The sequence below is a fragment of the Macadamia integrifolia genome, unplaced genomic scaffold, assembly GCF_013358625.1.
Source record: "Macadamia integrifolia cultivar HAES 741 unplaced genomic scaffold, SCU_Mint_v3 scaffold205, whole genome shotgun sequence".
In the NCBI taxonomy this organism is placed as follows: domain Eukaryota; kingdom Viridiplantae; phylum Streptophyta; class Magnoliopsida; order Proteales; family Proteaceae; genus Macadamia; species Macadamia integrifolia.
In genome coordinates, this window is record NW_024868480.1 from 475,768 (window position 1) to 503,179 (window position 27,412).

Here is a 27,412-nt window from a genome sequence, read left to right on the forward strand (position 1 = left end):
AAAAAAAAAAAAAAAAAAAAAAAAAAAAAACTGCTACTTAAAAAAAAAATATTTTTTTTATTATAAAAAGTAAAAACCTTTTTAATTATCTGTCAGTAAAAACATTTTTAATTATCTGACAATCAAAATGATCGCAGGAGTTGAATGAATATGATCCACCATTGGTTATCCAGAAGAAAACAAACGAACATGGTGGAACAAGTGGAAATCCCTCCATTGTATACAATCACTTTCATGTTGTTAATAATTTTATAATGGATCCATGATTCTCTTAGTTTAGAAGTTAATTTTTTAAGATTTTCATAATTGTCATGATTATAGGGTGTCTTTGGCCTACATTTACTCTCAATAGACCAGCAATTAAGAAGTCATCAGATGGAGGCTTTTGGTATTTCCTCTAGGGCATGTGAAAGTGGATATTAAGTCTATTTCATAGTATTTTACTTTATATATTTTTTAAATTTATTAGAGGATCTAAATATCCATATTTTCATAATCATGAAGAATGTAGGGGATATTTGGCGATGAAATTGGAAGCCAGCAAAAAGAAGCTTACTCTAGCTTGTACATGGTAAATGTTACTAAAGCTTTACTTGTGCAATATAAACTAATAAGTTATATTTTGAAATGATGATTATAGGGCCACCTCATCAATGAAGAGCCCTCAATGATTTCAGAATGGTCCAAGAAACGTCCAAGATGCTCTTGCAGCTCCTCATTGGTCTTACAATGGATAAACAAACAAGCAAGAACCTCTCATAGCTCCTCAATGGTATATGAATTAGATTTAATTTGACGTAGTTCACAATTTGATAATTGTATATAAGCTAATCTATTTTTGTCTAAACTTTATACCTAAAATATGATAACTCAAATAATAATTTGGACTAATTGTCTATGAGATACTTTCAATTGTTCTACAATATATTAATGGGAATTTATAACTTATTCTCCTTTTCCGTATGGCCTACTACGAGAATAAATCATTTGATTAATTTATTCTTTAATTACTTCATGTGAATAATACTAACATTAAAAAAATGTATTATATTTTTTGAATTAAAGACAAACATATCCGTTAATGTGATTATTACATGGGCTAGCTAGTTAACTATGATATATCTGTTATAGCCCTAAAATTTAGCAAAGCCACAAATGGAGACCTATAGTAGCTCACCCGTGGTTACAATAATAAAAGTATAGATTTATGTTTATGAGTAATTTTTAAATTTTTTATTTTTTCTACTAAACACCTGTAGCCAAAAGTTAAAATGGCTATTGAGGGCTTATAGATTTCATTGGACTCTCAATAATTCTGTAATGAAAAAAATCAAAAGAGAGGAACCTATGACAACTCTTTTATAGTTTGTGAATCAAATGGGATTATTTGATTGGGTTATACTATTTGTTGAATAATATTTTTCAATCACCAAACATTTTTTTTTTTTGAAATAATTTATCACATAAATTGAAGATGTAAATTTTATTAGTTATATTGTCTACAGAGGATTGTTGATTATAATGCATTTTCAATATTACCCCAACAATTAAGGAATCATAATCGAACATATGATCAATTCACTTTGGTAAGTTAATAAATTGAGTTCCTTTTGCTAATAATGAACTTATATTTCAATAGAAAAAGTGTTTGTATAATATTCAATTTTATAGTAAGAATTGAAGACTTCAAAAACTATTACACTGGCCTATACAAGGAAAAGCTAGTCATCATAAGGCATTTTTAAAAAAAATTCTTCCAATAGAGTAAGCGACATTATAGACTAAAAGTAGCTCATCTTCCATGATAAGTTATTTGATCATATTTACACAACACTTAATTGTACAAGTTAAAATTTTGGTAATCATATATGATGATCTTAGGGGCTTGTGGTTGAAAAAATATTTCTCACAGTATTATAAAATAAAGAAATGCTTGTGTGGATTACTACTTATATGATCTCCTTTCAATTAAATGGAATGAAAAGTTTAATTCTAATAGTGAAAATTCTATTAATTTTGAGAAGTTCTTAATAGATATGAAAACATATCATATGAAAAATTATGGTAGCTCTTTTGCTCTGTCCTCTCATTTTATTAAGTTCTCTCAGGTAGTCTCAAGGGTCTCACTATTTTGGGCTGGTTCTGTCCATGTTTCCTCTTTGAATTTTTCTTCTAGCTTGATTTGGTTGAAAAAATAGGCTATTGATATTGTTGTGGATCTCTCTCTATATAATTTATTATCATATGCTTCCTCCATAGAGGGGAATTTTGGAGTTCATTGAATACGTTTTAATCATTAAAAAAAACTTCAATGATCATGATAAATTTTACGACTAATTGACCGCCAAAATAACTTAAACCATCATGCAAGATAAAAAACTACAAATAGGAACTTGTGCCAACTCATATGTGGTGTATTAATAGGATTGCATTCAAGTTTATTTAATGATGGAAAAACTTACATTTCAATAATCAAAATAATTACAAATGTTTGTTGAATAATATATTCGATTATCTGCCTTTTAAATATTGAAATTTCTGATATCTTTTCAATATATCTCTTATTAGTTATCTGAAGTTTATTTGAACTTCTATTTTCATGGATCTTTATGTCTCTTTCATATTAAAACACTCTAAAACCTTTTCAACATATCTCTTTTAAGTTATCTAAAGTTTACCTACACTCCTATCTCATTGGATTTTTATATATAAGATTCTCTTAACAACATTTATATCTTTCATATCAAACTCAACATAGACATAGAAAGATAATAAGATATGCATTCATAGAAATAATAATCATTCATGCTAACGTAGCTATATTGTACACTAATATTGAGTACAAATTCTATCGATCATTACAAGGAGTTATGGGTAATGAGAATCAAAGGTGGTCATCAACCAATAAGCAAAAGGGGAAAAATACCACTTTTGCTATGGTATATTCTATATATGATTATATTCATGTATCAAATTCTGACATTACGCATTGATTCAATATAATTTTTTTTTTTATTATTACAGGAAGGAATGATGGAAAATGAGAATGAAAGATCACACTCCCTAAATCTGACAATGGGAATCAATTCCATATCTTTAATAAGTAGTTGATCAATATTCATGTATGTTGCTGATGATTTTTATAGCTTAAGAAATTATATATTAAGAACAAAACGATACATGATAGATTCATGATAGTACTATTTATGAGTTATTATTTAATGTACTTTTTATAGTTTCAACTAAAAACTTACGTTAAAAAAATCATACGGCTATCAAGATCTCATAGATCTTGTTAAACTCCTAATAATTCCTCAATGGTGAAATCAAGAGAAATGAACCTATTTGTTAGGGTCTGAAATGAGAAGAAAAGAAATAAAGTATCTTATATTGAAAACAGAACCTACTGCCTTCGAGGCTCCAGAACCTCCAATTACAGTCTAAGAAGAAATTAAAGAGCAATCAACTTTCTTACTAATCCCATTTATCTACTCCATTATATAGGCTACAAAAATCAATTACTATTCTGTTATTACTTGACCTGTTGGCATAGCTTGATGCTGAGTTGGCACTTGATTCTAACAACCTCTCAATTGTTATGCTTTATTGTTATATGTCATTAACGAACTTCGTAATCATTCAATCTCCTTAGAGATATTCCATTTTTGTTGCTTCTCTTATAGACCACTTGCTCACTCCCGTCATTGCAGCTTGTAACATTAGCCTTCGTTGAAAAAATAACATTGTCCTCAAGATTCAAGGTGGGATAACCATTTGTAAGTTGTACCAACTATCGAATGTGGTCTGAGGTGCACAGGTGCATGGGTCCGGGTCCCATGGCTAATTAATTTATTTTGTCACAATAATCCTACCGATGTGGGTCAATTGTGCCCAATTTAATTGGGCCAACTTCATTTTGTTACATCAATGGTCTCTGGGGCTTATATAAATGTGTGGGTCATATTCTTGTGTATTTCGTTGTTGAGGTTCATGTGAATTTTCTCAAGGGCAGGATACTTATACTGACTTCTTCAGAGATTTGTAACCCTCCCAATTTTCTCGGCCTGAGTAACACTTTCAAGTAGGGTTATTCCTTCCCTCATGGCAGAAAATTGATGCTAATAAGTAATCATTGACACTATCCTTCTCTTGTGGTTCATCTGCAGTCAATCATACAATGTAGGTTTAGGGTTCAGGTGTAATAATATGATCTCCTAGTCTTAATGGATACGGAAACATATCATATTAAAAATTATAGTAGTTCCTTTGCCCTGTCCTCTCATTTTGCGAAGTTCAATTATGTAGTCCCAAGCATCTCACTATTTTGCGCTCGCTTTGTCTATATTTCCTCTTTGAATTTTCTTTCCAACTTGATTTGGTTAGAGGGATAGGCTATTTTTATTATTTTGGATCTCTATATAATTTTTTATTATATTCTTTCCTCCACTGGGGGGTGGGGAATTCTAGAGTTTGTTGAATACATTTTAATCACTGAAAAAAAATTTCAATAATCATAATAAATTTTAGGGCTAATTGACCCCCAAAAAAACTTAAATAGTCATGCAAAATGTAAACCTACAAATAAGAACTTATGCTAACTCATATGTCGTATATCAATAGGATTGCATTCATAAATTCAAGTTTTTTTTATGATGCAAGGACTTAAATTTCAATAATCATGATGATTATAAATGTTTGTTGGTAATATATATGATCATTTACTTTTTAGATGTTTAACTTTTGGATACCGTTTCAATAGATCTTTTATGAGTTATCCAGAGTTTACATGAACTTCTATCTTTATGGATCTCAATACCTAACATCTTTCGTGTTGAAACACTCTAGAATCTTTTCAATATACCTTTTTTGAGTTATCTAAAGTTTACCTATACTTCTATCTCCATGGAACTTCATGTATAAGATTCTTTTAGCAGCATCTAGATCTTTCATATCAAACTCAACATAAACATGAGAAAGATAATAATATATGTAAGTAATAATCATTTATGCTAATGTAGCCCATGTTGCATGCTAATATTGAGTATAAATTCTCCTGATTATTACAGGAAGGAGTTGTGGGTAATGAGAATCAAAGGAGGTCATCAATCAATAAGCAAAAGGAAAGAAATACCATTTCTGCTATGGTATGTTCTATATATGATTACATTCATGTATAAAATTTTGACGTTGTGTGTTGATCCAATATAGATTTTTTTTTTTTTTTTTTTTTTTTTTTTTTTTTTTATTATTACAGGAAGGAATGATGGGAAATGAAAATGATAGATAAAACTCTATAAATCTGATAATGAGAATCAATCCCATATCCATAACTGATATGATGGTTTTTGTAACTTAAGAAATTATATATTAAGAACAAAATGATACATGATAGATTTATGATCGTACTATTTATGAGTTATTAGTTTATGTACTTTTTATAGTTTTTACTAAAAATTTACATTAAAAAAATCATAATGGCTATTAGGAGCTCATAGAACTTGATAAATTCCTGATAATTCCTCACTAGTAAAATCAAGAGAAATGAACCTATGTGGTAGGGTTTGAGATGTAAAGAAAAGAAAGAAATCATCTTATATTGAAAATAGAATCTACTGGCCTCGAGACACCAGAACCTCCATTTACAATCTAAAAAGAAATTAAAGACTAATCAACTTTCTTACTAATCCCGTTAATCTACTCCAATATATAGGCTACAAGAATCAATTACTATTTTATTATTACTTGACCTGTTGGCGTTCATCTATGATGCTGAGTTGCCACTTGATTCTAACCACTTCTCAATTGTTATTCTTAGTTATTGTTATTTGTCTTTAACTAAACTTCGTAATCATCCAATCTTCTTGGAGCTTCTCCCTTTCTATTGCTTTTATTATGGACCACTTGCTCACTCCCATCATTGCATCCTGTAACTATAGCCTCCTTTGGAAAAAGAACCTTGTCTTCAAGATTCAAGGTGGGATAATCACGTTGCAAAACTGAGAGATCCTCCCATGAAGTCACATCAAGAGCTAAGCCATCCCACTATATCAATAGTTGATTGAATTGTAGTCCTCTTCTCCATACAATCCTTCTGTTCAAAATTGCTAAAGGTTGTATCACCGGATAAACGGCCATGGAATCAGTTGGCAATGGAGCAAGAGCAACACCATTGTCACATTTGAATGGCTTAGCAGGGACACATGGAATACATGATGAACTTTCAGGCAACTGAAGCTTATGAGCTACTACCCCAATACGATTAATAATGAGAAAAGGACCATAGTATCTTATTGAAAAATTTATTAGAGTGCCATTGAGCAAGTGAAACCTGTCTATAAGTTGCAATTTCAAGGAAACCTGTCTATAGGATGTAATTTCAAGAAAACATAATCCCAAACATTAAATTGTTTATCCCTTCGATGCTTGTTGTCTTGGGCTTATATTTGAAGTAGTGTTTGACTCAAGTTGACCTTGTGGCATTGTAGAACAACATCTTTATCCATCAAATCATTGTCCAAAGCCTCCAAGGAAGTAGCCCCAGCCCCCAGGTTCATATCTCCGTAATGTAGGAGGAAGCTTGTTGTATACAGCTTCATAGGGTGTCATCCTAGCAGCTGAGTGGAAAGCAATGTTATACCAAAACTTAGCCCAAGGTAAGTATTTGGTCCACTGGTCAGGACAATCGAACACAAAGCTCCGTACATACATCTCAAAACACCTATTAAGGGCTTCCGATTGACCATCACTTTGGGGATGGTATACACTACTCATAGCAAGAGTAGTTCCTTGTAAATGGAATAATTCCTACCAAAACCTGCTAAGGAACACCACATCCCAATCACTGACAATGGATTTGGGAATACCATGGTGTTTACAAACATCATTTGGCAAAGACTTCAGCTACTTTGATAGTTGTATAAGGGCTGGATAGGGCACTGAAATGAGCATTCTCGCTCAATCAATTAATAACCACCATGATGATGGTCTTACCCTTTGAATTGGGCAAGCTGGTGATAAAATTCATAGCTAAGTCTTCCTAAATCTGTTGGCGAATTGGTAGTGGCTTCAAAAGATCAACTGGAGTTGTATGCTAAGCTTTGGTTTGTTGACAAATCACACATCGGCCTGCATAAGTGTGCACATCCTTCTTCAAGCCTGGCCAATGAGACCTCCAACAGGTGAAGAGTTGAACTCCCTTAATAACTGTTGATTTAATTCAGAATTAGTGGATATCAAAATTTTACCCTTTCGCGTTAGTGATCTATGTTGATTTTTGAAAAATGCCAAGAATGCCGATGTTAGGAAAATGCAAAGGATGATGCCATCAAAGGATCCAAATTAGAGGAGTCAATGACCGAGGGGGGAAGCATCTGCATGTGAAGCCTTCAAGGGAAAGAGGTTGTGGCAAAAGAGAAGCACCCAAAGAGGAGGAAGGAACATCCAGATGGATCGTGGGCAAGGAGCCCTGACAAGGGCAGTTGAACTGAAGGAATTAAGGGAGGTGGCTAGATCGAAGGGTTAAGGAGGGGGTTCATGTGAAGGATTGGATCAATAGTGGACTGCATTGGGATGAAAGGGGATGGGATGGGATTAGGATTAGGATTAGGATTAGGATTGAGATGGGCTGGTATTTGGTTCAGGTGGGCCAGATTCATTAAAGAGGCGTGGAAGGTTTTGGAGTGGGAAGGTAAAGATAAATGGGGAGTGGTTATAAGGTAGTGATAAAAGGGCAAGAGGAAAGATGTATGGGATCGAGGTAGTAAAGGCAGAGGGCTCCATAGGATGGGTATACTTCCTAGCAGAGGGGTGAGAGAGGTCATCAACTAACCAACAGGGGCTGTGAACAGTTTGATAATGATATCAAAGGGGCAGAGGGAGAGCTAACAGGGCTAGCTTCTTCCATACTTGAGTCTGAAAACTGAGGGGACAAATCAATTATATCCAGGGGTCAAAGAGAGGGAGACTTAAAGCCTTGTATACAACAGTAATGGAGAGGTAGATTGGGAAGGGAGATCTAGAATTTAATGGAGTTATAGTCTAGCTTGTTGAACTGAGTAGATTGATCACATTGATGGAAGAAAAATGGTCTCTTTCCCCTGCCAAGGACCACTTCGAGAGCACGAAATTTGTATCATTCATAAGAAAATTTGAGAAAAATCTGATTATCCAACAAGAATTTAGACAGAGTACCAAAATGCCTCCATCTCTTTTTGAGGGAAACTTTCATAATATGGAAGGGAGGTTGGCTACCGAGGAAATGACCAACGATACAATTACGCCACCTAGAGATCTTTGAGTTCAGAAAACCAGAAGGATAGAGCCCAACTTTACTGTTTTTGACTATTGAAGAATGGATGAAATGGAGGGGAAGGCCTTCAGAAGATGGGTTAAGAGCTGGGTTGAAAAGAGAGTTTCATTATTTGGGGGCAGATGGTGAAGAGGAGTTAGGGGAGAATGGGGGGGTGAGGGTAGGGAAAGCAGAGGGAGGGTGGGAGGGATTGATTTTTGTGACTGGGTAGACCAAAGAGGGGGGGACTTCAGGCATGAATAAATAAGTGAATATTTCCTTTTTGGAGATGTAAGTTACTTTTAACCAAAATATGTTATAACCTCTCTCTCTCTCTCTCTCTCTCTCTCTCTCTTATTCTAACAATACCAATTATTTGAAGGTATCCTTTCTAAAAAAAATTCAATTCGTCAGTACCATTATATTGAATGTTGTCATGGACCATAAGATGTAAGGCTTATTCTCAAGCAAAATGATCTAATATGTGGTTTAATTTTCTAAGAATTTTTCTTGTCTATGTTTGCATTTAGCTAATAGAGTTCTTCACCAACCACCCTGGCAAAAAAATATTTTGGCTCCACTTTCATAAATGGTAGGAGGTTAGTTCATGAATTATCTCCTAATTTAGTCAAAGTGGCATCTAGTTGACTATGTCAAGTTGGAATATCCAACATCTTGCTTATTATTTGCTTAGGTTTGTATAAGCGGTAGTTGTTAAATAAGATTGTTCTCATTGACACTTCAAAAGCAATACTGCTTCTTAATAAAAAAGAAATTCTTATTCATCATGTTGATTTATACATTGGTTTGAGTAAAGTTTACAACTATGATAATACTTAAATAAGATTGTGTTCATTGATGTTAAAAAAAAATACTGTTATTTAAATTATTTATTTATTTATTATATAAAGTAAAACTTTTTTAATTATTTGACAACCAAAATGATTACAGGGATTGAATGAACACGATCCACCATTGATGATCCCGAGGAAAACAAATGAACACGGTGGAACAAGTGGAAATCCCTCCATTGTATACAGTCACTTCATGTTGTTAATAATGTTATGATAAATCTATGATTCTCTAACTTATTATAGAAGTTATGTTCTTATAATTTTTATAATCATCATGATTATAGGGGATCTCTAGCCTACATTCACTCTCAATAGGTCAGCAACTAAGAAGTCATCAGACAGAGACCTTTGGTATTTTCTCTAAGGCATGTGAAAGTGGATATTAAGTCTATCAGATAGTATGTTACTTTATATATTTTTTGAATTTATTAGATGATCTAAATATTTTTACTTTCATAGTCATGATGAATATAAGGGATATTTGGCTGTGAAATTGGTAGCCAACAAAAAGAAGCTTACTCTAGTTTGTACATAGTAAATATTGCTAAAGCTTTATTTGTGCAATATAAACTAATAAGTTATATTTTGAAATGATGATTATAGAGTCACCTCATCAACAAAGAGCCCTCAATGTTTTCAGAAGGGTCCAATAGACGTCCAAGATGCTCTTGCAGCTCCTCATTGGTTTTACAACGGACAAATAAACATGCAAGAACCTCTTCTCATAGCTCCTCAGTGGTAAATGAATTAGATTTGATTTACCACAATTGACAACTTAATAATTGTATGTTAGTCAATCTATTTTTGTATAAACTTTATACCTAATATATGGTAATTAAAATGATAATTTGGATTAATTATCCATGAGATACCTTCAATTGTCTATATAAATATATATATATATATATACATAGATGAGAACTTATATCTTATTCCCCTTTTCCGTATGAGCTTCTACGAGAATAAATCATTTGATTAAATTATTCTCTAATTATTTCATGTGAATAACACTAATAGTAGGAAAATGTATCATATTTTTTTAATAAAAGAAAAACATATCCATTACTGTGATTGTTATATGGGCTAACTAGTTAAATATGATACATCTTTTGTAGTCCCAACAGTAGCAAAGCCACAATGGAGACATATAGTAGCTTACCCATGGTTACAGTAATAAAATTATAGACTTACGTTTATGTACTATTTATGTGTTATTACTTTTTGTATTGTTTATTGTTTCTATTAAGAACCTAGATCAAAAAAGTTATAATGGCTATTGAAGGCTTATTGATCCTGTTGGACTCTCGATAATTCTTTAATCGAAAAATCAAGAAAGAGAAATTTATGACAACCCTTTTATAGTATGTAAATAAAATTAAGATTATTCTAATGATGCAATACTGTTTGTTGAGTAATATTTTTCAATCACTAAACAAAATTTTTTTGAAATAATTATCACATGAGTTAAATATCTAAATTTCATTAGTCATATCATCTACAGAGTATTGTTGACCACTTTGCATCTTCAATATTGCCCCAACAATTAAGGAATCATAACAGAGCATATGATCAATTCACCTTGGTAAGTTAATAAAATTGAGTTTCTTTTGCTAATAATGAACTTGCATTTACTACAAAAAACTTTTGTATAATATTCATTTTTAGAGTAAGAATTGAGGAATTTAAAAACTATGACAATGGTCCACACAAGAACAGGTTAATCACTATAAAGAACTTTTTAGAAAATTTTTCTAATATAGTAAGCGACATTACAACTAATATATAGTAATTCATTTTCTATGGTAAGTTATTCGATCGTATTTATAAAACACTCAATTGTAAAAGCTAAAATTTTGATAATCATATATGATGATCTTAGGGGCTTGTGGATGAAAAGACATCTCCTATAGTATTATAAAATAAGAAATACTTGGGTGGATACTAATTATATGTGTCACACCCCACCTTCATTTACCTGAAGGTGTGTGACTTAGACACACTCTCATATCGAACAGCCTAACCAGGATCACCAATGTAGTACTATTATATCACAAATTTATGAAATGAATTAAAATCCACGAGTACTTAAATAAACCATAAGGATAGTATAACTAATGAACTTCTATTGATAAGTATCATATTTACACAAAGAGTTTGTATAATTGTCCAACATATCTTACATATCAGAGTGTTATATTATAACCTGTATATATACACAAAATAATCAAAGGATAGGGATGCGTCATATCATCCTCAAGGTGCCCCGTAGGTATAGGCATCACAAACACAACCCTATTCGTGCTCCATCAACTCCTTTGGCCACAACTTGTTTTCGAGTAGAGCTAGTGTCTCCACATTAACATTGGAGGGGATACCTGAATCACCATCTAAAAATATGCAACAAATGGGGTGAGCTTCCAAGAAGCCTAGTGAGGGGTGGACATGCAAGCAAGCACAATTAAGTATGAATGCAACAACACATATCAACAAGATTAAATGAATGTGACACAAGTGATCCGAATTATTATCACAAAAACCTAATCAATAATGTTAAGTCCAGATGGGGTCTTAGGGCTACTACAACATAGGTGGTATCTATAGTACCAGAATTTATCATCGGTCATCAAACGATACAAGCTAGTTACGAGTCAGGAGCTTACTAATCCTTACATGCGTACTTCAGTACCCAGTAAGTCCCTATTAATAATCCCTAGTAACCATGATACTGGAATCACCATCGGTCATGTTGGACAGGTGGGATTAGCCAACACCTTTCCCCAACTGGAAAGGGGTTGTAGCACCTAGGTCTATTATCCTAGCCAAATACAATCTAGTATGAAAGAAAATCATATCAAAATAGTAAGGTGGCCATGGTTGGAATGTAGGATTATTTTCACACAAGCCTAACATCAAGCTAAGTCCAGAAGGGATCTTAGTGCTATTGCAACATAAGTGGTATCACTGGTCCCAGAATTCACCATCGATCACTAGCGATACGAGCTAGTTGAGAGTCAGGAGCATAGCAGTCCCTACATGTGTATTTCAGTACCTAGTAAGCCCTTATTAATAACCATTAGTTATCTCAGCATCGAAATCACCATCAACCACGTTGGGCATGTCCACTTCTGGCAAAAATCCCCTCATACTATAGATGTGGTATTCCAGAATTGAATTATCAGACCTACCACAAGTGGGATTAGCCAATACCTTTACCCCTATTGGCAAGGGGTTGTAGCATTCAAATATATTTTCCTAACTTGATGCAATCTAGTATGCAAACATATCACATCACAATAATAAGGTGGTCATGATTAGAAATGCAGTATCAAAAACAACCTCAAACACACTGCACCCTACCCAACAACAATGCACTCTCTCTCACTCACTCTATCAAAATGCAATATCGGAAACACCTTAGCCATACTGCACCCCACCCAACAACAATCACACTTTGTCCACATTTTCATCACACGGTCCACATCTCAACAATATGCACATTTCAATTCAAAACAAATATCAATTTACAGAATGCACATCTACACGATCATATGTAGAAACAAATAAATAAACACTCATTAAATTAAATCACAACATCCACTCACCTCTTATCTCTACACGTCGTGTACTATTGGTGCTCTCGCACTTCGTAGCCTCACTGCTTGATGTTCTATTACTCGAAACAAAAAGGGATTTTAGGTCAAATCTATGTATGCTCCTAATTCCCTTTTATGGCATTGATCACACCCCCACCTCATGGTTTTTCCATTTTAGATACGTTTACATGTTAGGGTTAGTGTTCTAGGGTTATATGTCATTCATGCAACACATGCACACAGTAATTAGCTTAAGAATGATGTAATTACTCACTTAGGTTAAACATATTTTAGGGGTTTGGTCATTTCCCCAATTTAGGGTTTAGATTACTCAATTTGGAAAAAATAAGTTAGGGTTTTGATGTATTGGGTTTAGTCTAGGGTTGAATTTCATGTATGCAATACGTGCATATACTAATTAGCTTAGAAATGATGTAATTAGTCACTTATATTATATAGATTTTAGAAGTTTGTTCATCTCCCCAAATTAGGGTTTAGGTTATCCAATTTGGGAAATTTAGTTGGGGGTTTCTATGCATTTAGTCTCCCAACCCCATTGTGAGTACTTCAACTACCTAAACTAGGTCTCTTATACCAAATCCCCCAACTAATTAGTAAATCAAGGATGTAAGTTGTGGGGATTTTGGTGGGTTGTCCCAATCTAGCTTAGTAGGGAATTTAGGGAGAGAGAGAGAAAACATAAGAGATAAAGGAAGAGGGATGTACTCACCTAGTGAGTGAGTGAGTGAAGATGCTCCCCTTCCCTTGCTCTAACTCTCATTCTCTTTCCTGCCTTCTCTTCTTCTCTTCTTCTCTCCTTTCTCCCTTCTCTTCTTCTCTTGCCTTTACAGATAGTGTTAATAAAACAAATGACCTAATAGCTCCTTATATAGTAATTTAAGTTCACTAGGCTTGTTTGAAAAATAAATGGGTTTTATTAGTAGCTCTTCATAGAATAACTTAAGTTTATTGAGACCTATTTGGGAAATAAATGGGTTTTGTTAATAACTCTTTATGTAGTAGCTTAAGTTCACTGAGGCCTGTTTGAGAAATAAATTGGTTCTCCCATTACTAGATTAATTCCCCAATCAGCACTAGTGGGCACACCTCGGGGTGATTTAACTCATTGATCCACCCATTTGTAAGTTGTACCAACTATTAGAGGTGGTCTGAGGTGCACGGGTGCGTGGGTCCGGGCCCCACTACTAATTAACCTATTATGTCACAATAATCCTATCGATGTGGGTCAATTGTGCCCAATTTGGTTGAGATAACTTCACCTTGCCACATCATTCCTCTTTGGGGCCTGTACAAGTGTGTAGGTCATATTCTTGTGTATTTCATCGTTAAGGTTTAAGTGAATTTCCTTAAGGACAGGAGACTTACACTGACTTCTTCAGAGATTTGTAACTCTTCTAGTTGTCTCAGCATGAGTAACACTTGTGAGAAGGGTCATTCCTTCCCTCATGGCAGAAAAATTGATGCTAAGAAGTAGTCCTTGATAATGTCTCCTTCTTGTGGTTCAGTCAATCACACAAGGTAGGTTTTGGGCTTGGGTATAACAATATGATCTCCTAGTCTATTCAAGGAATAGATAATTAAATTCTAATAGTGGAATTTCTATTATTTGTGCGATGCTCTTAATAGATATATGATACGGTAGAATTTGTCACCCAATAAAGCGAAGACATGTAGCATCCGAGGGAGGTATGCGTGTCGCCTATCCGATAGAGGCCGTAAGGCTTCAAACCATGTGAGGAGAAGATACCCGAGGGGGGTTCTTGAAACCCTAGGAGGAGAAAACCTATAAGAGGGAACCCAAAAGAAACCTGGAGAAGTACGCTAACATCTACCATTACTCCTGTAAAAACATTGTTCTGCCGGTCACTAACTTGGGCATCAGAGGACTAATCCCGGAGATACCTCTGGGCCTTTGCCTTTTGTGCTTGTGCAGGGTTGGCTCATACGAATTTTTGGTAGTAACAGATTGGCACCGTCCGTGGAAATGACAATAATGGTGGGAAAAACCTACAATCATAAGAAAATAAGAGCAGTGCCGAGTATAAATATGGATGAGGGGGAAGCTTTAGGAGGGCTCCCCCCTCAATGAAAATCAGTGAAGAATAGGGAAACAATGATTGGGAAGGTTCCGCGAGGGACCCATGCTTGATCGGATATTCGGTACATAAAGATAGTAATCTTCCACCCCCTCTTAGGGCGTAGGAATATGTGACAAGGGAGCAGTTCGACGCCCTTCAGGAGAAGTATGACCGAATGGCCGAGACATCGAAGGAGGTCTCCAAGGTCATCTCTCAAAAGACCAACCGAGCCCCACGAGGCTCCTATGTCCAGCCAGAGCGAGCCTAAGACGAGGACTGGAGTATTTCAGGATCGATAAGGTCTGGCCGAAATCTTCAAAACCAAGCAATGAGGGAAAGCCCCACACCCAAAGAAAGGACGCGGTGCACCACCAGGGCCAGGCATGAGGAACCACGCCAAGGAGACGGACAGAGGCATGAGGACTCGGGGTTGAAGTAGATGATCCTAGACCTGAAAGACGAGATCCGAAAGGTCAAGAAAACTAGACAGGAACTCGCAAGTCGAACCTCACTAATGACACAACTCTATCCGATGACGTCATGAGGGACCCACTCCTGGTCGGTTTTCATCTACCCAAATATGACACCTACGACGGGTCTGGAGACCCTGTCGATCATTTAGAAGGCTTCAAGGTTGTGATGCAGTTCCACCGAGTCTCAAAAAAAATCATGTGTCATGCCTTGCCTTTACCGTTCAGAGGAGCAGCAAGGTTATGGTACAACCGCCTGCTGATAAAATCGATTCACAGCTTCAGTGATTTGAGTTACTTCTTCGTGAAGGGATTCTCTAGTAGCCAACCCCTTCAGAAGCCCACATTGAACCTGACCAACGTCAAATAGCATGAAGGAGAGTCACTACGAAGTTACATGAAGCGCTTCCAGCAGGAGAAGATCACGATAAGAGGTTTGGACCCTAAAGAAGAGTTCACGACCTTGTTGGGAGGCATCAAAGATAAAGAGCTAAAAAGGTCTTTAGCGAAGCATACATCGAAGAACCTAGCTAAGTTGAGGGCTCGGTGTGATAAGTATATTCAGATGGAAGAAACCCTTTAAGCTGATGAGGAAGCTAAAGCGAAGATGGGGAGGAAAAGGACCTCAAGAGATGATGACAAAACCTTCTGAGGGCAAGAGACGAAAGTCCAAATGTGATTGGGCACCCAGTCCGCCGAAGAAGTTGGAGAGATATGGGCCGCTAAATTGGAGACAGACAGACGTGCTAATGCAGATAAAAGAAACCCTAGACGCTGGAGTCATGAAGTGGCCTGGGAAGATGGGACAACATCCTGAGAGACGCAATATGGACAAGTATTGCCACTTCCATAGAGACCATGGCCATGACACCGAAGATTGTTGGCACCTGAAGGGAGAGATAGAAGGAATGATCCAAAGAGGATATCTTGGTTGATTCATAGACTGCGAAAAGGAGGATGCCCAAGACAGCAATGACTGCAGGGACAACCGCCAAAGAGATGGTAGAGGCCCCCATGGAAGAAGGGGGCCAGGCCGCAGGGGCAATCAGGAATGGTAAAGGGATTGGACACCGAAGGAAGCTAACCATCGCCCCATGACGATCATCAAATCCCAACTATGGTTATAGCAACTATCAATGGAGGCCAAACTGCTGGAGACAGTTCTATCTTGGCCAGGAAAGTAAAAGCCTATGCGAGAAGTGTGCATGTGACCGAATGGTCAAACAAGAAGGCAAGGACAGGGACGATTATCTCCTTCTCAAATGACGACCTGGAAGGGGTGCAGACGCCGCATGACGATGCCCTGGTAATCACATGATCGTAGCCGATTACAGAGTAAAAAGGATCTTGGTGGATAACGGCAGCTTAACTGATATCCTATTTCTTGAAGCCTTTCAGAAGATGGGTCTAGATAAAGGAAAGCTAAATAAGGTCGAACACCCATTGCAAGGGTTCTCAGGTGCCCCAGTCAAAGTAGAAGGGTCTGTTAAGTTGCTGGTAAGGGCAGGCACTGGAGACCGCCAGGTAACAGTTATGATCAACTTCCTAGTAGTAAACATTGCTTCAGTGCACAATGCCATACTAGGGAGAGTTGGCTTAAACCTATTAAAGGTTGTCGTCTTCACACCACACCTCAAGATGAAGTTCCCAACTAAGAATGGGGTTGGGGAGTGTCGAGGCGATCAGGAGGCATCCCGGAAGTGCTACGCCACCACCTTATGGGGAAAGGGAAAGGCGGGTGAGGTGCTCCCATTAGAAGATCTACGCAATGATACAAATTATCAGAGGGGAGAACCGACTGAGGAGCTGATACAAGTCCAAGTCAAAGAAGGGGATAGTACTCGCCAATTTCAAGTTGGGGCTACAATGCCAAGACAGCAATGGGAAAAACTCATCTCATTCCTTTGAGGCAATTTTGATGTCTTCGCTTGGTCAGCCTCAGACATGCCAGGGATAGATCGAGAGATAATAAAGCATCGTCTGAGCATCGATCCGACTAAAAAGCCGATACAGCAAAAGAAGAGGACCTTTACCCCTGAGAGGCAGTAGAAGATAGATGAGGAGATAGAGAAGTTACTAGAAGCAAAGTTCATCCACAAAATCCAATACCCCGAATGGATATCCAACGTGGTTATGATTCCAAACATAAATGGGAAGTGGAGGATCTGCATCGACTTCACAGATTTAAACAAGGTCTGCCTAAAAGATAGCTACCCCTTCCAAAGATAGACCTTCTCATCGACGCCACTTCAAGACATGAGGTGCTGAGCTTCATGGACACGTACTCAGGATCCAATCAGATCAAGATGTGTGAGGAAGATGTCCCGAAGACATCCTTCGTGATCATGGGAGGGCTTTACTGCTACGAAGTAATGCCCTTCAGACTAAAAATGCGGGGGCCACTTATCAAAGGTTAGTGAACAAGATCTTCAAGGGGATGATCGGCAAGACTATAGAGGTGTATGTGGATGACATGCTAGTGAAAAGCTTGAAGGTGGAACACCATATCCGAGACCCAGAAAAGGTATTTCAAGTATTAAGGCAATACGGCATGACGCTGAATCTAACAAAGTGTGCATTCGGAGTAGCATTGGAAAATTTCCTTGGCTACATCATTTTGGAGAGGGGAATTGAGGCCAACCCAATGAAAATACAAGCCATCCGAGATATGAGGTCACCACAGAATGTGAAGCAAGTCTAAGAGGTCATAGGTAGAGTCGTCGCCCTAGGACGGTTCATGTCTCAGTCAGCTAATAAGTGCCTTCCTTTCTTCAAAACCTTGAAGGGGTCAAAAAATTTTGAGTGGACAGAAGAGTACAAAAAGTACTTCAAACTATTGAAAGAATACCTAGCGATACCCCCACTACCGATGAAGCCAAATACAGGGGATACCTTACAGTTATACCTAGCTGTATCGGCAGTGGCAGTAAGTACGATACTGATAAAGGAAGAAAGAAGGCAACAACGGCCAATATATTATGTTAGCTAAACCCTTTTGGACACAGAAACAAGATACAGAAAGATGGAGAAAGTAACATACGCCCTGGTGATAATGGCAAGAAAGTTGAGACCCTATTTCCAGTCGCACACGGTGTGCGTGCTAATAGACCAACCTCTGAAGAAGATACTATAGAGGCTGGATATGTCCAGCCACCTAGTAAACTAGGCCATAGAATTGGGGGAATTTGACATCCAGTACAAATCGAGAACTGTAATAAAAGCACAGGCCCTAGTGGACTTCATAGCCGAAACAACACTCCCAGATGAACCTCAGGAGTTTGTCGAGGCTCGGGCAGAAAGGACTTGGACATTGTATGTGGATGGTGCATCCAACAGTGCGGGAAGCGGCGCTGGGATCATACTTGTTAGTCCCGAGGGATTTAAAATCAAGTATGCAATACAGTTCGAATTTGATGCATCCAACAATGAAGCTGAGTATGAAGCACTAATAGTCGGAATAAATCTTGCACGGGCCTTGATGGTATAAGAGTTAGTGGTGCACAGTGATTCATAGCTCGTGGTGTGACAGGTGAATGGGGACTATGAAGCCAAGGAGCAAAGGATGGCCAAGTACTTGAAGACAGTGCGAGAGAAAGTAACAACCTTCAAGGAGTTTGAGGTAAGGCAGGTGCTGCGGGCAGAGAATGCCAACATAGACATGCTGTCACAATTGGCCACCTTTGACTTCACAGACCTTGGACGATCAGTGTATTTCGAGGTATTACCCCATCCAAGCACCGAAGAACCCCAGGAGGTATTACCCATTGGCGAGGACGGCCTTAGCTGGATGGATGCCATAATCGAATACCTGAAGGAAGGAATACTCCACAAGGATAGGGATGAGGCAAGGAAGGTACGAATGCGGTCAACACACTTCCTATTGAAAGATAAGACACTGTATAAAATAGGGCTCACCACACCATACCTCAAGTACCTGAACCCTACCGATGGTGAGTACGCACTCTGAGAAGTACATGAAGGGATATGAGGCCAACACCTGGGAGCCCGGGCCTTGGCCCATAAAGTACTGAGGCAGGGCCTGTTTTGGCCGACCATGAGGAAGGATGTTAAGTTGTTCGTCAGGAAGTGTGTTAAGTGTCAGATGTGCTTCCTCGTCCCTCGGCAGCACTCTACCGAGCTTTCTTCCCTGTCAAGCCCAGTACCATTTGCCATGTGGGGAATGGACATCTTGGGCCCATTCCCCCTGGCCACAAGGCAAAGAAAGTTTATTGTGATGGAGGTAGACAACTTCACGAAGTGGGTAGAAGCCGAAACACTGGCTACGATATCCTAAAAGAACGTAAGGGACTTCTTCGAGAGGGCAGTAGTCTATCGATTTTGAATCCCCCGGGTGGTGATAACGGATAATGGAACTCAGTTTTCCAACCTAACTTTTGGATTGTTTTGTGATGTCCTCATCATTGACCACAGGAAAACATCCGTCGATTATCTATCGACCAATGGACTGACAGAGGTAGCCAATCGCACCCTGCTCCAAGGAATAAAGAAGAGACTAGATGAAGCCAAAGGATTATGGGCAGAAGAGTTATACAAAATCCTCGAGGCTTACTGCACGATTGAGAGATCAGCCATCGGAGAAACACCCTTCATTTTAACCTACGGCACAAAAGTTGTACTCCTGGTGGAGGTAGGAGCCACGACCCATCGGATTCAGTATTACAATGAAGAAGAAAATGATAAAGGACTCCGAGCTAATTTAGACCTCTTGACTGAAGTTAGAGATGCCTCGTAAGAAAGGATCGTCGCCTACCAGCAAAAGGTTACGTGGTATTACAACTCCAAAGTTCGAAGGAATGAGTTTAGAATGGGTGACCTCATCCTCAGAAGGGCAGAGATATCAGACCCGAGGCATCAAGGAAAGCTAGCTCCAAATTGGGAAGGTCCTTACAGAGTCTCAAGGATAATACGATCGGAGTCCTATCACCTGGAGACTACGGGGGAAGAAAAGGTACCCTGATCATGGAACTCGAAGAACTTGAGGAAATTCTACCAGTAGTGAAGTAGCATGCACATTTAAAACTACGTTTTGTAATTTTTTTCCTAAGCACTTCCAAGTTGTAACTCTCCATCCCAAACACTCTGAAGGATTTTCATTTCATTAATATATGAGCTGGCTTACGGGAATCGCCTCCCGATAGTTACTAATATAAGGCACTCCCTTTGGTCGGGTGCTCCGACCGAAGCAGAGAGAACATGGTCGAAAGAATAACCTTGGTTGGGACCTCAGGCCAAGGCAAAGCAGACCTGACCAGGAACCTTAGATAGGACCCTAGTTGAGAGGCGACAACAGATAGGGATTATGAAGGAAGCACCTGCGGTGGGGGATGAATGAAGACACCCCGAGGTGCGTGGGAACCTCGGCCTTTATTTCCCCACCATCGTACCAATGACTCAACAGGATCGAACCTTGTGATAAAGGTTGGATCCCACTGAACCACTTGAATGGGAGCCTTGGCCTTTATTCCCCCACCATCGGACCAATGACTCATAGGACCGAACCTAGTGATAAAGGTTAGCTCCCACTGAACCACTTGAATGAGAGCTTCGGCCTTTATACCCCCACCTGTAGGCCGAAGATCTGGAACATCCCTTCGGATTCCGAATCGATCTTCGCGATTGCAAAGAAAAAGAAAGAGGTAAAAGACAAATCGAGAAGACAAGTATTTGAACAAAAAACATTTCATTCATAGAGACGCCCAAAGACCAATATTATATTAGGACGCCCAAAGGCCAAATTACAAAAAAAGAACCTAAGGCTTTGTTGCAAAGAGGCCAGGGCAAAAAAAAAAAAAGCCTCATGGAGCATCTACGGGAGGGATGGCCTCATCCCTGGCATGGTCGGCAGCATCCACATCGAAGTCTCTTCTCCCAGGAGTAAGAGGAACCTCACGAGAAACCTGGACCCCCTCTCCCTCACTACCACTATCCTCGCCATCTAGGACCTCGATGGCGGTGGGAGCTGCATCAGCATCCTCCTCGAAGATGAGGCCGCTCCCCTTGAAGGATACCTCAGGATGATGTTTGAGGACCCAGTCTCAAACATTGGTGTCGCCCATGATGAACCCGGAGGTGATGGCATGCTTTACCACCTCCCAAAATTCCTCAGAGGACTTGTAGCTCTCGACGGCTCGGGCTTCGGCCTCCCTTAACTTTGTGGCCATCTGTGCCTCCAGTTCTCTGAGCTTTCGATCGCTCTTCTACTGTGTGCGGAGGAGGTCAGCCTCCAGATATTCCACTTTCTTAAGGAGGACTGTGTGCTCCTTGTCAAGATTTGACTTTTCACACTCGGACACCTCGAGGTCCCTGGCCAGGGCTTCGGCTCAAACAGTCAGCTGAACGACTTGGTTCTGAGCCTGAAAGAGATCAACAGTTGGAAAAAATGAAAAAAAAAATACTAAAGGCCGAATGCCAAAGATTACCGCTGCCATAAATGCGAAAGTGCTTGTAATCATGGCCTTGGTCCCTTGGCTTTGGGCCTCGGCCACGTCTCCTGGTAGGCTCCCCGTCTGGACAAGTTCTTGGGCAACCCACCCAATGGAAAGTGCCTCAACCTTCTTGATGGACCACTGAGGGACGAACCTGACTTTGGCTCGAGAATGACTACCTCTCGGGCTTCCAAAGTCGGCACCAGGGGAGGAGGTCCTCGGAGGGGATGTGCCACAGCTTGGGGCCTCGAGTGCCTAAGCGACCTCGGCGGTGGGGCCTTCAGGTCTGGGCTTCTTCTTTGGGAGGGTGTCGGAAGTTGAAGCCCCTCTTTTCTTGCCTTTCTTCAGCTGCCTTTGCTTGACGTCTTGGGTCTTGGCTTCCTTCAGCTGGGCCTGTCTCTTGGCTGGGGCTGCTCTGGTTTTTGCTCTCAAAATTTGTACTGTAACAAAGATGGTCAAGATCAGTACGAGAATGCTAAATCCGAAGCAAAAACAGTGGCAAACTTAGGACTCACCCGGGCTAAGCCCAAACAGGAACAAAGAGGCATCCGACTGGAGGCTACTGGACTCGATAGGCTGACGGAGTGTCTTGTCCTTAGCCATCGACAGTGACTCTGCATCTATCCCGAAGAGGGTAGGTGCAGAGTTCACTTCCTTCAGGTCTGGGATGTCCCAAGTATTACCGAAGGGGAACCCTTTGGACACCCTCACAAAAAAGAGCTTCAACTTTCAACCTTGTATCAAGGTCGGGTATCGGTTCAGAAATTGGAGGTCTTTTCTAGGGCAGAAGTAGTACTAGCCTGAGTCCCCCTTACTGAAACTGAGAGACATACAATTAAGGAAGAGAGGAAGGGAGAGAGGTCTCCCCATCCAAGAAAAGAAGACGATGAAATTGAGGACTTGCCGCCACCCGTTCGGGATCAGCTGGGCTGGAGAGATGTTATAGTGCTAAAACACCTGGTTGAAGAAGGGGTGAAGAGGAAGCCGAAGCCTAGCCTTGAAGGCATCCCAATAGAAGCAAAGCTCTTCAAGATTTCGATTGCTCGCTCTATCTTCAAGCCTTGGTATCCGAAGGACGAACTCGTCTGGGATACTACACGATGCACGGAGCTCCATTAGCTCCTCCTCGGTCATGGTTGACACTATATTCCTGGTTTTGACCTCTAGGCACTCATTTTCCTGAGCCCTAGAGTCAAGAAGCCCCTCCCTAATACCTCCACCACTCATGTCACTGGTGGTAGAGGATGAGGAGGCATCTGAAGATGTGGATGTGGAGCACAAGTCTGAAGACATCCCTCGGACTTGATCGAGACTCCGACGCCTAGAAACTATGCCCTCCGATGACGAGGGGCCACTACCTAAAGAGCTAGACATAACTTACTTCTCAATGACTCTGGCCGAACCGAAGATCAAAGGACAATTAAGGACGAAGGACGAAGGGTCAGAGAAATGAGTAGAAGATGATAAAATGAGAGAAAGTGACACTATTTGTAGGCAACAGTGCATCGATACAACTCCCCAGCATCATTAAATGCAGTACACATCATCTACGTGAGATTCTCGAAGTACACTCGAGCAAAAGCGCACAAGCGTAGTACCGCGCCTCAAAAGGGAGCTCAGGTAAAGGCCGAGTGGACCTAGCCGAAGGTGACAATCTCGGAAAGGAGCTCAGGCTAAGGCCGAGTGGACCTAGCCGAAGGTCTTAACCTTGGTAGGGGCTCAGGAAAAGGATGAGTGAACCTGACTGAAGGTCACTACCTCAGAAGGGAGCTCATGCTAAGGCCGAGTGGACCTAGCCGAAGGTCTCAACCTCAGTAAGGGGCTCAGACAAAGGCCGAGTGAACCTGGTTGAAGGTCTCAACCTCGGTAGGGGGCTTAGGAAAAGGCCGAGTGAATGACCGAAGGTCACTACCTCGGAAGGGAGCTCAAGCTAAGGCCGAGTGGACCTAGCCGAAGGTCTCAACCTTGGTAGGGGGCTTAGGCAAAGGCCGAGTGAACCTGACCGAAGGTCACAACCTCGGAAGGGAACTCAGGCCAAAACCAAGTGAACCTGACCGAATGTCACTACCTTGTAAGGAAGCTCAGGCTAAGGCCAAGTGGACATAGTTGAAGGTCTCAAACTCGGTAGGGGGCTCAGGCAAAGGCCGAGTGAACCTGATCGAAGGTCTCAACCTCAGAAGGGGGCTCAGGCCAAGGCTAAGTGAACCTGACCAAAGGTCACTACCTTAGTAGGGAACTCAGGCCAAGGCTGAGTGAACTTGACCGAAGGTCACTACCTTTGTAGGGGTCTCAGCCAAAGGCCGAGCAGACCTGATCGAAGGTCAACCTTGGAAGGGAGCTCAGGCCAAGGTTGAGTGAACCTGACCTAAGGTTAGAACCTCAGTTGGTGGTTTAGGCCAAGACCGAGCATAACTAACCAAAGGTCGTGTTTTCAAGACGAATGCCGAAATTGAAGGCTAAAGGGGCACTCGAAAGAGAAATTAAGTAGTTACTTCCACTGAAAGAGCCTCCTAGTGGAAGTAAGGGGACTACTGATACGGCAGAATATGTCATCCAATAAAGCGAAGACAAGTGGCATTCGAGGGAGGGACGTGTGTCGCCCATCCGATAGAGGCCGCAAGGCTTTAAACCACGTGAGGAGAAGATACCCGAGGGGGGTTCTTGAAACCCTAGGTGGAGAAACCCTATAAGAGGGAACCCAAAAGAAATCTGGAGGAGGTACGCCGACACCCACCATTACTCCTGTAAAAACACTATTCTACCAGTCACTAACTTAGGCATCGGAGGACTAATACCGGAGATACCTCCGGGCCTCTGTCTTCTGTACTTGTGCAGGGTCGGCTCATACGGATTTTCAGCAGTAACAATATGAAAACATATCATATTAAAAATTATTACAGTTCCTATGCCCTATGTCCTCTCATTTTGCTAAGTTCTCTTAGTTATTCCCAAGCGTCTCACCGTTTTGGGCTCGCTTTGTCCATGTTTCCTCTTTGAATTTTCTTTCCAGCTTGATTTGGTTAGAGGGATAGGCTATTTATATTCTTTTGGATCTTTCTCTATATAATTTTTTTATTATATTCTTTACTCCATTGGAGGGGGGATTCTGGTGTTTGTTGAATATGTTTTAATCATTAAAAAACATTAATAATCATGACAAATTTTAGGGCTAATTGACCCCCAAAAAAACTTAAATAGTCATGCAAGATGCAAACCTACAAGTAGGAACTTGTGCTAACTCATATGTGGTATATTAATAGGATTGCATTCATGAATTCAAGTTTATTTTATGATGTAAGGACTTATATTTCAATAATTAGGATAATTACAAATGTTTGTTGGTAATATATACGATCATTTGCCTTTTCCATGTTAAAATTTTTGATACCTTTTCAACATATCTCTTATGAGTTATCTATAGTTTACCTGAACTTCTATATTTATGGATCTCCATACCTAGCCTCTTTCATGTTGAAACACTCTAGAACATTTTCAATATATCTCTTTTTAGTTATGTAAAGTTTACCTACACTTCTATCTCCATGGATCTTCATATGTAGGACACTTTTAGCAGCATCTAGATCTTTCATATCAAACTCAACATAGACATGAGAATGATAATAACATATGTATCCCTGGAAGTAATAATAATTTATGCTACCGTAGCCTATGTTGCACACTAATATTAAGTATAAATTCTATTGATTATTATAGGAAGGAGTTATGAGTAATAAGAATCAAATGAGGTCATCAACCGGCAAACAGAAGGAAAAAAGTACCATCTCTACTATGGTATATTCTATATATGATTACATTTGTGCATCTAATTCCAACGTTGTGTGTTGATTCAATATAGAATTTCCTTTTATTATTATAGGAAGGAATGGTGGGTAATGAGAATGGAAGATAACACTATAAATCAGATAATGGAATCAATCCCACATCTATAATAAGTAGTTGATCAACATTCATGCATATCGCTGATGGTTTTTGTAACTTAAGAAATTTTATATTAAGAAAATAAAATAATACATTACAGACTTTTATGGTTATACTATTTTTGAGCTATTACTTTATGTACTTTTAGTAGCTTCTACTAAAAGCTTGCATTAAAAAAAAAAAAAATCATAATGGCTATCAAGAGCTTATAGATCTTGTTAAACTCCCAATAATTCCTCATTAGTGAAATCAAGAGAAATGAAGCTATGACAACTCTTCTATAGTATGAAAACAAAATTGAGATCATTCTAATGATGACAATATTATTCTTATTTCTTGGAGTCTTGTATAATATTTTATAATTATCATATGAGATGAAGAATTGCATTAATTAGCCATATTGTCTACAGGGGATGGTTGACAACAGTGCATATTCAATATTTCCCCAACAGTTAAGTCAACATAATAGAGCATATGATCCATACACTTTGGTATGTTCATCAAATTGTGCTTCGCTTTGTAAAATTATTGTATTATTATTAACATGTATTTTCAAACAATTCTTGTATAATTTTCGATTTTATGAATTAAAAGACTTTCAAAACTATAACAATGGTCCATACAGGGACATGTTAATCACCATGAGGCACCACCTTTAAGAGCCATCTAACAAAGTAGTCGACATTATAGAGCTAATAGCAGCTCTAGTAACTTCTCAGTAAGTGAATATTGAATTACATCCATTCCTAATTTCTCAGTAAGTGAATATTGGATTATATCCATTCCTTCAATAGTGAAAATTTTTATTTAATTATACGAGTTCAAGATCAATATTTTGATATAGTGGTGTGTCAATGATAAGACATTTCTAATAGTATTGTGAAATCAAGAAATAAGAACTTCTGACAGCTTCTCTTGAGAAAATGAATAAAGATTATAGTAATGCCTAGGTGAATTACAACTAATAGTCCATTAAATGGCTTAGATAGTTTAAATTTGATAATGAAATTCACGTTAGTTGTGAGATGCCCTTAATAGATATGCGAAGAATATAAAAATATATGGGAAATTATGGTAGCTCATTTACTTTGCTCTCTCAGTTGACTAGGTTATATCATGTAGTCCTAGGTGTCTTGTTGTTTATGGTTGGCTCAATCCTTGTTTCCTCTTTAGATTTCACTTTCATCTTGATTTAGCTGGAGTTATATGCCGTTAGTATTTTTTGGATCTCTCTCCACATATATTATTTTTTAATATTATTTTCTCCATTTGAGGGGTGAGAATTCTAGATTTCATTGAATATATTTTAACCTAGAAAGAAAAAAAAAAAGCAATAATTATGATACTTTTGGGGTTAATTAACCCCTAAAGAACTTCAATAATCATGTAAGATACAAACCTACAAATGAGAATTTGTGCAACTCATATGTGGTATGTTAATAGAATTGCATTCATATATGCAAGTTTAATTTATGCAGTAGAGACTTAAATTTCAATAATTAGGATAATTACAAAACTTTGTTGATTAATACAAACCATCATCCGTTTTAAATGGATGTACCCGCACTGCAATAACCATGATAATTACAGGGGATCAACTATGAGATTTTGCCAGTGATGCATCAACAACAAAAAGCAACATCCCGTAACCTTTTGGTATCAATTATTTCTTCCTCATGATAACTTTTATTTTTCATCATTTATCTTTTTTTTTTTCTTTTTTT

The 27,412-nt window shown here is 38.7% G+C and overlaps 1 protein-coding gene across 16 annotated transcripts in view; it reads left to right on the forward strand.

Moving 5' to 3' along the window:
* Positions 1–27,412, forward strand: part of LOC122065538 (putative mediator of RNA polymerase II transcription subunit 26) — a 52,309-nt gene that overhangs the window by 21,717 nt on the left and 3,180 nt on the right. For 6 of the 16 annotated variants that reach the window (XM_042629336.1, XM_042629341.1, XM_042629349.1 and 3 more), the window contains exons 5-12: positions 641–772; positions 5,067–5,144; positions 9,239–9,319; positions 9,426–9,506; positions 9,745–9,879; positions 10,643–10,723; positions 26,099–26,179; positions 27,279–27,344. In XM_042629336.1, the coding sequence (XP_042485270.1) occupies positions 641–772; positions 5,067–5,144; positions 9,239–9,319; positions 9,426–9,506; positions 9,745–9,879; positions 10,643–10,723; positions 26,099–26,179; positions 27,279–27,344 (735 nt within the window). Of the gene's footprint in view, positions 1–640; positions 773–5,066; positions 5,145–9,238; positions 9,337–9,425; positions 9,507–9,744; positions 9,880–10,642; positions 10,724–25,463; positions 25,542–26,098; positions 26,180–27,278; positions 27,345–27,412 lie in introns of those variants that run through there. The other 10 variants (XM_042629346.1, XM_042629348.1, XM_042629339.1 and 7 more) reach the window with 9 other exon arrangements.